The sequence below is a fragment of the Diospyros lotus genome, chromosome 10 (genome assembly GCF_014633365.1).
Source record: "Diospyros lotus cultivar Yz01 chromosome 10, ASM1463336v1, whole genome shotgun sequence".
Lineage (NCBI taxonomy): Eukaryota > Viridiplantae > Streptophyta > Magnoliopsida > Ericales > Ebenaceae > Diospyros > Diospyros lotus.
Window position 1 is genome coordinate 35,385,719 of NC_068347.1, and position 13,621 is coordinate 35,399,339.

Genomic DNA, 13,621 nt, shown 5'->3' on the forward strand with positions numbered 1-13,621 from the left:
TTTATTTTTTTCTTTATTAGCGACGGGTGCACTCTCGTAGCTAATTTTTGTATTTTAAATTTTTTTTTTTTAACAACGGATAACTCCGTCGCTAAATTTTAATTTTTAAATTAGTTTTTCCCCTTTTTTAGCGACAGGTAACCTTGTCACTAAATTTTTAATTTTTAAATTATTTTTTTTCCTTTTTTAGTGACGGGTGAACCCCATCGCTAAATTTTGTATTTTAAATTTACTTATTTTTTTTTCTTTTCTAAGCAACGGATATTTTCATCGCTAAATTTTTAAATTTTTTAAAAATATTAAAAATTATTTAGTGACAGATTATTCCTTCACTAAATGTAGTGACTAGTCTTTCCGTCACTAAATTAAAAAAAATACTTTAAAAAATTAGGGATAGAAATCTATCACTAATTAGTGACGGATTTTGTCCTGTCACTAAATAGTGTATTTTTTTTGTAGTGTATACATAATTATATTAAAAATTTACTAAACTAAACTCAATCAAATTAAACGAATTGGACTTTCAAGGCTTGAGAAGGCAAAATTTTCAAGCAAGCCATACCAATTCTAAGTTCAACTACTGTTACAATGTTTATATGCGACCAAAACTTTGAATTGAATTGAATTTAAAAAAATAATTTAAAGTATGATAAAGATATTTTTTAATTTGATTGATTCAAGATACGTATGTTCTTCTCCTTATAAATAAAATTTCATAGTTGATTGAGTGTACTAATTAAGATATAAAAATAGAATATAGGTCTGACAGTGTCTGATTTAAAAAAAAATTTAAGAATAAGAGTTGATCTCTTTTGTAAACTAATTATTCACATAGTGAATTTTACTTTATTTTTGATCGTGTTCATATAATTTGAAAACTAGTATGTATATGATTATGTTTTTTTGGTCCGCTATAATATAATTTTATTTTATTTGAATTATTTTTAGTTTATTAGCCATTTTTATATATGACTTTATCAATACAAACAAAATGAAAAACTTTATTTTTTCATTGACATTTGACAATAATTGCATTTTATCAGTATTTATGCAAAAATAAAATAAATATTTAAGTGAGTGTAGAGAGAAATTTTTATATGTTATTTTTTATGCATAAGCAATGAAACAAAATGCCTAACAAACTACCTTAACTGAAGAAAGATCCAATACATATCATAGTTTGATGCATCCCTTCAATTGGTAGGTGTCATGTATCATGTTCTACCATATCTTGTTAGAGAAGTTGTTTATATCTCAAAAATTCTCTATTCGATACGAGAAATTTAGACTAATCACGCTAGAAAGATAACATTGTCAAGAATCTTTCTCGCCTATTAAGAATCAAACTATATAAATAATATCAATTCCCAAAATATAAAAGGACCCTCATAAAACTTAATACTAAGTATTAACTTGATCCTTAAGATCAATTATAGAAAACAAAAACCTTGCTTTTGTAAGAATTTAATGTTGTATTATAATTGTTATCATTTCTGAAATATAATAATTAAATTTATATGTTCTAAGAAACAACTTGGTAAACTCCAACGAGAAAAAGGAAAGTAAGGTCCATGTCGGTAAGAGGTGCTAATGAGCACCTAGATGGAATGTGCCTCGATTCGCTGTCTAAGAGTGTAAGATCCTCAAGGCAAAGTTGATCCGTTGTTCGGAAGAGCAAAGAAGGTACCCTAAGTCTTCAGATGCCTAATGAGTCTTTGAGAGATTTGCTCCATGATAACTCAGGTCTTCAGTTAGCTAGTCTTCAGATGACTTGGCTGCAAAGGAAGTCCCTAGATGAGTAGGCTTTAGGAGAATTGGGAGAATCTCTGCGAGGCATTAAGTTTTGGAGTCTTCAGATGGGTCTGCAACACATGTACAATTAGAAGGCACGCGGGAAACTCTCTCATGCGGGTCTTCTGATGCCTAAGTAAGTTGGTGCTATGCAACAAAAAGAGATGTATGTATGTTGTGTAAGGCTATTAATGAGAGTCTCTAGATAGGTTTGAATCTGAAGTGTTGGACTTGAATTTGAGTCTTCAAGTGTTAAATCAAGGTTCTCCCCCCCTCTTGGCATGTACTCGGGGGTATTTATAGGCGTTGATGATTGGGCCATGTGATAAGGAAGGATACACGGCATGCAGAGGTGGCCCAAAAAACTCTTCGAGCGAGAAGTCTACGAATAAAGGCGAAGGGCTTGAAGGTACCGTCAAGGATGGAATGCCCCAAAAAGCATCCTTTGGATGGGTCTCCCCGAAAACTCTTCAAAGTCATCGAGAGACTACTTGGGCCTAGAAGACTCTTCGAAGTAAGTCTTTGGGCTTAGGATCTTAAGGGATTGGCTTCCCCAAATACTCTAGAAAACTTTTTGGATAAGTCTTCGTGTCTCATACTCTGATCAGAATATATATTTATATAAGTTAACTCTTTTTAACATATATTTATAGATGAATAATAAATTTATAAATAAAAAGTATCTAAAACATTGAAATTATAACACTAATATCACAATTACAATAGCAATATTATCATAATAATATTTTATTCATAATTTTTCTTAATTTAAGTTTTCCATGTAAATGGTTCTTAATATTTCATTTTTCTTAATTTAAATTATCTTAAATTCTTACATACTGAGCGTGTCAGGCGTCTATGTGACAACATCCTTAACTAAATACAAATCAATAATTAATAAAATAATTTAGTGCTCCTAAAGGTATGTGACTTGGGCCGGACGCGTGTTCGTATTAATTTATGCAATGGGAATATTAATTAGTGGAATTCTGTTTGAATTATTATTATTATAATATGAATATGTGGAACCATTCTTCAATTATAACACCCAAAGCCATTATAAGAGACGACTACTTTTCTTATTACTCGTTTTGAACACACTTAATTTGACCAACCGCAATCAACAAACAACATCCCTCCCCAGTCCCCAGCAGCTGCTATATATACATCTCCATCTCCATCTCCATCTCTCATCCCAAATTCTATCAACCAAACCAACCAAAAGCTTCTGAATTATTATTAACTCCATCCCCACCACCTCTGCTCTTGCTGCTGCTGCAACTCATTCTATCATCATCCACATATATATATGGATATGGAAATCCAACTGGTTTCAACAGAATACGTCAAGCCTTCTTCTCCCACACCCCCTCACCTTAAAACCTTCCACATCTCTCTCTTGGACCAGCTCCTCGCTTCTGCTTACGTTCCCATCGTCTTCCACTTCCCCATACCGGATGCTACCTCCGTCAAACAAGTGTTGGCTCGATTAAAGACTTCGCTCTCCCAGACCCTGTCTCGATTTTACCCACTTGCCGGACGACTTAAAGATCATATGTCTTTCGAATGTAACGATGAAGGGGTTCTATTCATAGAAACTCATGTTAATCGTGACATGTCCGAGTTTCTCAAGCAGCCGGAACTCGAGGCCCTGCACCAATTCGTTCCTTACCAAGACTTCGTGCCCGAGCCAGAAACTACCTTATCTCACCTAGCTATTCAAGCCAATGTATTTGCTTCTGGGGGAATTTCCATTGGCGTGTCCATGTCGCACAAGGTCCTAGATGCAAATACGTTGGTTTCTTTCCTCAAGTGTTGGACTGCCTTGTGTAGCGGCTGTCAGGACCAAGCAATATTCCCTGACCTCAGCTCAGCATCCTCGCTTTTCCCTCCGAGGTCCGAACAACTACCACGTAGCATGGCATATCTCAAGGAGAGTTGGTTGAACGAAGGGAAAAGCATCTTGAGGAGATTTGTTTTTGATGGCGATGCCATAAAAGCTCTGAAGATCAAGGCCACTAGCCAACTAGTTCCTTATCCAAGCAGCTCCCAAGTGATAACTTCTTTAATCTGGACACGTGCAATGGCCGCTTCCGCAACGGTCAAAGGCTCCCAACACCCATCCACGTTGGTCTTTGCAGTAAACATGCGGCCGCGAATAGCATCACCGTTGTCTGAAAATGCATTTGGGAATATCTTCTGGCTAACAAGTGCACACCACAATGCAGCCCACACAAACGAAGATGATGAGCTGCAAGTTGTGGTGGGTCGGGTGAAGGAAGCAGTTAAAAAGCTAGACAGTAATTTTATCCACAGTATGCAAGGGGATGAAGGGTTTCACAACATTCGCAAGTTGATGGAAGAAAGAGACGAAGCATATGCCAAAGAAAGACCCGAAATGTACATGGTCAGCGACTTGAGAAGTTTCAGATTGTCGGAGTTGGACTTCGGGTGGGGAAAGCCTATTTGGGTTAGCCATGTTTGGGGATTCCCCAGTTCGGTATTTGTGAATGGGGTATTTCTAGCGGAAAGCAGCGTGAATGGAGGAGGAATAGAAGCATGGGTGCACTTGGATGAGCCTGAAATGGCTATTTTGGAGCAAGATCCTGAATTCCTACGCTACGCTTCCTCAAATCCTGGTTTTCCAGTGCCAACGTCAGTCATAAATTGATGCTCTTGGCATTAAAGAGAAAATCAGTCTCCATCTTAAGTCCTTTCACTTTTATTTATTTATTTGTAAATAATGGTATTATGTATATACATGTGTGTATTATGCACCTTAATTTCATTAGATGGGCCGGAAAATGGAGAACATGATGGGGTAACCATTCTAATATTTTCTGAATTCTTGTATATGGCGTCTCCAATTTCACCCTCTTTTTTTTATTTATTTGTAACAATTAATGACATTATATGACATAATATATAAGCGGATTATACACCTTTGATTAGAGCACACGATGATGTTCAAGGAGTTACTATTACTTATATTTGACCTGAATTCTGTATTGTTCTTTTAACACATCTTTGGTTGACGAAGACTCTATATATACATGTTTTGATTTATTATTTTAATGTCTAAGCAGTGTTTCTCTTAGTATTGTTTGCAGGGTGAACAACATTTTAGTTATATCAAAATAACTAAATTGAATCATTCAATGTTAAAATTAGCATAAACCTCACAACCAAGTGATTTTAGTATTTATAGTAATTTATACTATATTAGTTTTCGTTAATAGAATTTGATAAAAAATAAAAAAAGAGATTCAATTGTAACAAAAATCAAAACTACTATAAAATACAATATTCAGGAACTAGCAGTGTAATTTACCCTATTAGTTTATGGTTAGCATTACCTTTTTTCATACACATTCCAACTGCAATAAGCCATTTGAAAATATTATTTAGACATTAAAATTTGATATTTTTACTTATATTCTCTGTTAATATCTTATATATTTGTATTGACATGAGACATAATACAAGACATCAATATAAAACATCACCATAAATAACAAACTTAAATACTTAAATAACATTTTCAAAATCAACTTATAATGATGTAGCAAACTTAAATATTTAAATAACATTTTCATAATCAACTTATAAAGATGTAGCAAGAGCTTAACACAACGGAGAGACCATAAAAGTGCAGGAGATATATAACTGAGAGACCATAATCAAATTCTGTTTGTTTGGGAAAAGTGTTTTTCTTAGAGAAAATAGTTTTTAAATAAAACAATTTGCTAAAAATAATTTAATTTTCTGAAATGTAGTTTTTGTTACTTGGTTGTAACTCGAGAATTTGAGTGCTTCATGTGATTGGAGAGTGAGAGAGCGCCAAACGGAGAGAGATAGAGAGACTAAATAGAGACAAAGTTGGAGAAAGAGCCAACAACGAGGCTAGGTGATGATTTAGATGGCGATGGCGATGTTAATGAGAACGTAGATAAGGATACGGGACAGAAATGATGGTAGTCGGGCTGATCGTAAACATGTTTTCTCTTATTTATGTAAAAAATAAATTTATTTAAAATTAAAAAACATATGTTTAGATATATTTTCTTATTTTAATTATTTATGTTTCAAAATATTACATTTGAATTTTTAAATCTTGAATTAAAGAATAATTATTTTTAAATATATTTTTCATACGCATGTAAAAAGTAAATTTATTTTAAATTAAAAAAAATTAGACATTTTCTTATTTTAATCATTTATGTCTCAAAAACTTATATTTAAATTTTTAAATTCTTAATTTCTCATGCAAAAAGTAAATTTATTTTGAATTAAAGATAAGACATGTTTTCCTATTATTTGAGAAAACTTAAATAATTTTTGAATTTCAAATTTCATATTAACCTTTTATTTAATGACTAATGTGTTTGGAAGATATAAATATATATGGTAAATATGGAGGCTCTAGAGGTGTCAAAAAATATTCGAGAACCGGTGAACCAAACCGAACCGTGTTTTTTGGATTGATTTTATGGTTCAATGGTTAGGTTCTGGTTCTAAAAAATTAAGAACCGATATATTTGGTTTGGTTACTGATTTTGTTTTTCAAACCGCGGTTCAAATCGAACCGGAATCGATATTTTACTTATATATATTATATAATTTTTTTAAATATATATATATATATATGCATAAAAATTATTTTCAGCGGCTGCCGCTACACGCGATTGTTCTATTCTTAGTTTCCAGCAAAACTGCCAAAACCTTTCCACTTCCCATGGGTTTTGAAATTCTTGGTTTCCAGCAAAATTCCTCAGTACTCTTCCCATCAAAACTCAAAGCCCTTCCAATAAAAAGCTTTATGTTCCAAAATTGATTACTATATTCACCCGTCACAGCCCCTTGAGATTGCCCCTTGAGATTACAATCTCTTTGCGTTTTTTAATTTTGTGATTAATTCAACATTCAGTACACGGATATCCCAACATTGGATACATGGAAGAAAACTAATACATACATGGAAGATATCTATAGGTTAAACAAACAGCAAATCACAAAACACTGAAACAAAACCAAATCACAAAACACAAAATAGAAACAAGTAAACAACGAACCAAATCACAAAACAGAAACAAGTTAAACAACAAATTCGCAAAGCCAAGTCAAAGCATCAAAAGATTAAACAAACAGCAAGGGAAACCAACCAGATTGGACATCATAATCAAAACCACACGACGATTAAGTTGCCGAAATTGTATTACCTTCACAAATCGATGACAATCATACCCGCAAGATCGTTGACGGTGAGGTGAGAAGGGTGAAATGACTTAGGGTTTGTTGTCGCGTTTAACAAGGTGGGGGGTGGGCTGGGTCTCGGACTATCAGGAGTAGGGGGGCTGGGCGTTGGGTCGGGGAGAAGCCGTCGCCGATGATGAAGGAGTTTGGGTCTGATGGCGACGACAAGATGAGGGTTAGCCACCGATGATCTAGGGCTAGGGTCGATGCTTTCGACCACGAGTGAGGGGGGTGGGTCACGGGCTATCGAGTGTTGAGTGGGGGAGAAGTCAACAGTGAAGGGCCTGAAGGTTGACGACAGGTGGGGGGTGATTCGAGTGAGGCGGTCGCGGTCTCTCGGTTAGGGCTATCGCTATCAGGTGTGCTATGCCTGCGCAAGAACGAAGAAAGAAGAAAGATAATGGATAGAAGTCGGAGTCAAGTAGTGCCGCATATCGGTCGATTCGGTTTTGTGGGCATTTTTTCCCAAATACCCGAACCAAATCGATTAACTGAAATATTTATAAAATATTAACAGAACCCGAACCGTTAACAATGGCTAACTGAACCGAACCGACCAAACTGGTCGATTCGATTCGATTTAATCGGTTAAACCGATTTTAGGCTCACCCCTACCCACCGTCAACGAAACCCCCTACCACATTTAAAAACCCCAATATGATTATTATTAATTTAATTTTAATTATATATTATTATCTAATTTTATAAAAATTTATTTTAATTAAATTTAAAATCAAAAAATCTCATTTGTGAAAAATAATTTTATTTTTACCTACAAAAATTATTTAACAACCATATTATTAATATTAATAACATGAGAACTTTATAATTAATACTAAATAAAAAATTAAAATTTTATTTAAAATTAATTATTAATTTATTATTAAAACACTCCCCTACCGACCCAATGTGAATCCCTCCTCGACGCCCCCTTTTGTTATTTAATTTTAATTTTTTATAATTAAAATTAAATTTAATATTAATTAAATCCCCACCCCCTCACTGTGAACCCCCTAACGGCTGCCCCCTCCCCCTCTGTGTTTAGTTTTAATTTTATTTTTTATAATTAAAATTAAATGTGCCTATTCTGTGAACTGTCGCATCCTGTGAACTGTCGCCCCCTCCCCTCACTGAACACAGTCAAATATTTTAACTGCTTATTAAAATTTATAATTAAAACACTCCCCCACCCAACCACTATGAACCCCCCTAAACGGCCCCCCTTTTGTTAATTAATTTTAATTTTTTATAATTAAAATTAGACTTAATATTAATTAAACCCCCACCCGCTCAACCACCCCCCGCCCCCTACCCGCTCAACCACCCCCCCCCCGCCCCCTCACTGTGAACCCCCCTAACGGCCGCCCTCTCCCCCTCTGTATTTAATTTTACTTACTTTTTATAATTAAAATTAAATAAAAAATTTAAATGTGTCTATTCTGTGAACTGCCGCGTTTTGTGAACTGCCCCCCCCCCCCCCCCCCCCCACTGAACACACTCAAATATTTTAACTGCTTATTCTTTTGAATTTTTTTTTTAAATCACATAATACATAATAATAATTTATACAGAATATGTAATAATAATATATATAATATTAACAATATAAATATAAATATAAAATAAACAATAATAAACATGTAATAAATATAAATAACAAAAATATTAAGATTAACCGTTAATCATTAAACAAATATATTAATCAAGTAATAAATAACTTGTAATACCCTAAGACATCATGAAAAATAATTACAACTTTGGTATTTAGACCCTAGAGAAATTATTAGAATTTTAGTGTTATCGGTAAGTTTAATAGGGTAAGGTATATTTATTTGTACTATAATTAAATTTATTTATATAGTTTAATCATAATTAAATTCATTGCATAAAATATATAGTTCAAAAATAGTAAAAAATATCAGAAATTATTTATTGAGATTTTTTTTACTGATATAAGTATATTATATATGATATAGTCGTGCGTATATATGTATGTTATATATATATGTATGTATATATGTATTTAAAAAAAAATCAACAAAAAAACGAAGCAAACGGTACAGAGAAGAGGGGGGCATTAATGGAGAAATGGCGGTCGGAGTGGCCTTCTAGGATGCGTGGCGCTCGTGATGGGATAACTCGCGGCGAGTTTCGACTATAAATAGCTGTGATCGAGCAGCCCCTTTCATTTGAAATTTTTACTTTATAAATCGGGCATTTGAGGTAGCGTTTGAGAGATTCGTGAGTGGGGTTTTTGGTCCTTGCATCGTGGGCAGGTTTCTGGAGCTTTTGATGGCCAACGGAGCAGTGGAGAAGGAGAATCAAACCTCGTCAAAAAATCGTGCAAACTGCCAGAGCTGAGGCTTCATCAAGCAAATTGAGGTACTTTTAATTATTATTTTTTTTTATTTCTGAGGCCATATTCGAGATCAGGAGATCAAGTTTAGGGGGAAGAAAAGCCCATTTCAAAACTTCGAGGTGCGGCAGCGTTGCTGACGGCAAAGCAACCGTCGAAGAAGATGAACCAGTCGGGCGCATGGCTGCATGCGCCTATGCGTGGGAAGACGGCGCGTGTCCTGCACGCGCGCGCCAGGTGGAAATAAAGGGAAAAAAAAGAAAAGAAAAGGAAACGAAATGAAAGAAAAGAAGAAAATAGGAAAAGTTTTGCAAAAAATTTGAAAAAAATCTAGAAAATCTAGAATTTCGTTTATGTCTTATTTTGTGAAAACTTTTCTGGAAAATGCCAAATTAATTAATTATTTAAGTAATTTTATTATTATGGAAATAAGGAAAAAATAGGAATTTAATTTGGAAAATTTCAAGAAAATTCTTGAAGGCTAGAAATGTTATTTTAAAAATATTAGAGAAGGAAAATTGGGTTAAATGAAGGTTTAGATATTTATTATGAAATTTTGAGGAAATAAGACTTAGAAAATAAAGAGAAATTGTAGAAATTATGAGAAAATAGTGAATTAATATTTTGGAATAAATTTAATGTTTTAGGAATCCTTGGGGCACGAAGATTGGGAAATAGCTCGCTCGACACATTTATCGAGGTCATCACGCTTATCGAGGCAGCTTAGTTGTGAAAAGTAAGTGTACCGTTGCTAGATTAGTACGGTTATAAATATTTATGTTTACACCCGGTCTTCGAGAATGCTTTATCATATTGACATACCCTGATATGTATCCATCACGTAGACTATACACATGACATGCTATGAAATGCATATGTACACGTTGATATCATTGATCACATGCATAGTGGTCGTAGGGAGTACGAACTAGCACCACCACTGTACCAAGGGTGCCCCCATACACCTCGGTTTTAAAAGAGGTGGCCGTAAAAATAGTAAGTAGCATGAAGGGTGCAGTTGACACCTACGATGGGTAAGACATTGCATACACACATGTTAAAACATCTTGTACCCTTATTTAGATGGTTCATCATCTAATTCGAGTTTGCCCCTAGAATATTCAATGTCTCAGTCGAGACTTGCATTGACGGTATGGAAGTCGAAGATGTGTAACGACGCGAGTCGTTGAGGAATGAGTAAGTGTACCATGTTATGTTGTAGTACGAATATTTCAAGTATTATGTACATTTTAAATTATCCTTAGAAACTTATGTATCAACTTTGTAATAAGTGTCATGTTCAGTTATCTATGTATGAAATGCTATGATCAGATTCGATTTCAGCTTCCGCTTTATAAGATTTTATTTATCTCTAGTGTATAAATTATTTCATCAAGCACTAGATAGATCTAAGAGAATTTCAAGGTGATGTAGTATGGGAAAAAAAAAAAGTTCTTAAATTCCCTAAGACATAACACGCCCTGAGTAAGTGGGGTGTTACACAACTATTTACTACTTAATAATTAATCAAATAATATCTATTATGTAAAAAACATTCAATATTATAATTTAAATCTAAAATGATTAACAACTAAAAATAAAAATAAAAAAATCTTCAATTCTTGATGAGGTTTGTATCTTCTTAATCATGACTAAATCACAACAAAATAAAATCATTTTTGTGATTTCAATGAGAGTAAGACAAGAGCAAAACAGTGAGGAGAAGAAAGAAATTAGGAGTAAAACATTGAGGAAAAAGTTCAAAGCAGAGAAGAAATGAAGAGGAACGAAGGGGGAGGGGAGGCTATTTAAAGGGAAAGAGGGCGCCAGGTGTCGGGGTGGGGGGAGGAGGGCATTGGGGAAATGGGGGGTCAGGTGTCACCAGTGGCGGAGCCAGAAATTTTAGGTAAGGTGGGCAAAAATTAAATCTTAAATTCTAAATTCTATCTAAAATTAAATAATATAACAAAATTAAAATAATATAATATTAAAAAATATATATCAATAAATTATACAATCGACATATTTTTATATTTTAATAACGTCGCATAAAAATATTAATATCAATTTTATTAAATATCTATTTTTGAATATACACAGTTAAATTATCGTTCAATCATTAATCTCCAATTCGATTGTGCACTTGAGTCTTGATAAGCTTCGTAATAAACTTCTGTTCAATCATTGATCTCTAATTCAATTACATAGCCGAGTCTTGACAAACTTCATGACAAAAAATATATTTTTTATCATAATTTCAAATATGTAATTGATAAATTTGTAACAAAAAATGAAAAAAAATAATCCCTTTAATTAAAACATAGTTAAAGAAACGATCAAAGAAAGTTAACACACACAAAAGAAAAATGGGTCAAATTTTTATATATTTATTTTTAATTTTCAACCAATGCTAAAAAAAGCACTTGCAGTCGCCATCAACTACTATGATCGGTGGTTTTCGACGATCAGAGGCAACCACTCGACATCCTTATTCCCATCTACCAATATACCCAAAAATCAATAAAATATAACGGGAAAATTTCATAGATCTAAGCTTAAATTTCTAGTCAAATTTAATGTGCTTAAACGCATTAGTAATTGCCACCAGCAAAAATGGTCAGTAATTTTCGACAATCAGAAGCAGTCACTCAACACCCTTATCCTCATTGACCGATATATCCAAAATTCAGAATTTTTTAAAAATTCATGGTGAGTATTTAGAAAAAAAAATAAAAAAAATAAATTACTATATATAATAATCTCTTTTAAAAGTCCAAGGTGGGCAACTGCCCACCCTTGACTATACGTGGCTCCACCACTGGGTGTCACGAGGAGGGAGAGGGGGGTGGGCTGGTACCCACCAGAATTAGCGACGAGCAGGTGCTCATTGCTAAAATCAATTGAATTAATTTTTTTAAAATAAATATATATTTTTTAACTACTTTAAAATATAATTGATTTTTAGATATTTAATTTTACAATATTAAACTAATTAGGAAAAAAAATTACAATCAAGAGAAAAGAAAAAATAAAAATAAATCATTAAAAGTATTTAAAGAACAATGACTAAAAAATAAATAAAATATTTTTTAATAATTTATAAATTTAATATTAATTCTAGAATAAGAGATAAAAATTTATTTTTCATTTTTTAAATGATTAATAATGTTTATGTTATAAATAATAATAATTTTATAAAATATTTTACTAATTAATTTATAATTTTAAATTACATATATTTTGTAAACTAAAATTGATAAGTCTTTTAAGAGGAAACTAAAATCAATAATCACCTACGACAGACAATCACCCATTGCAGATGGAGAATTAATGTCGGGTGATTGTTTTTCGCTGAATAATAAATTTTTTAAAATTAATATATTTTTTTAACTAATAAAATTAATATAGTTCTTTTATATATATTTGATTTTATGACTTCACATTAATTAGAAAAAAAAAGTATAAAAGATAAAGAAATAAGGGAGAAAAAGTAATAGCAATAAAACATTAAAGAGTACTTGAAGAATAATGACCGAAGAAGTAAATAAATTATTTTTTAATTAAAATATTTTTCAATAGTATGTAAGTTTATTCTTAATTTTAAAATGGGAGGTCAAGATTAATCTTTTATTTTTTAAGTTTTCAATAGTTTTATGTTATAAATAATAATAATTATATAAATTATTTGACTAATTAATTTTTAGTTTTAAATTATATATATTATTTAAACTAAATCTTATTTTCAACAAGTGCATTTAATACAGCTCAATCGTCAACTACAAATACTTGGATGGTGCAACAATAATTATGCGGTTAGAAAACATTCATTACAAGTGTTCTAACTCACGAGTGCTTATATTTTTTTTCTCATGCTTTAAATTGACTCAATTTTTCTCAAGGTTATTGTTGCATTATTCATTATTATTATTTATTTTCTAAATCTTGTATCAATTGAGAGATATTGTAACTGAGAAGTTTAATTCTCATATTCTCTCTTTTGATTGAAGTATTTTTTTTTTTGTATTACTTAGCAATACCAAGTGCTATAGGCCCTACAAGTATTGTAGTAGGTTATATCATCTAGTATTATTGCTAGAAATCCTATCTTGTGGATATGATAAGTCTCTTAAGAGGAAAATAAAATAAATAATCATTTATTTAAACGTGTTCTCTTTGATGTAAAGTTGAATAACATTTTATTGATTAAAGAATAAAATTTTA

The 13,621-nt window shown here is 32.3% G+C and overlaps 1 protein-coding gene across 4 annotated transcripts in view; it reads left to right on the top strand.

Annotated features, from left to right (window-relative positions):
* The window catches only part of LOC127812162 (stemmadenine O-acetyltransferase-like), a 79,006-nt gene that overhangs the window by 26,027 nt on the left and 39,358 nt on the right, over window positions 1-13,621 (top strand). For 2 of the 4 annotated variants that reach the window (XM_052352505.1, XM_052352508.1), the window contains exon 2: window positions 3,493-4,739. The exons of the other annotated variants lie outside the window; for them this stretch is intronic. In XM_052352505.1, coding sequence (XP_052208465.1) covers window positions 3,493-4,462 — 970 coding nt within the window. In that variant the 3' untranslated portion in view covers window positions 4,463-4,739. Of the gene's footprint in view, window positions 1-3,492; window positions 4,740-13,621 lie in introns of those variants that run through there. 4 annotated transcript variants of the gene reach the window in all.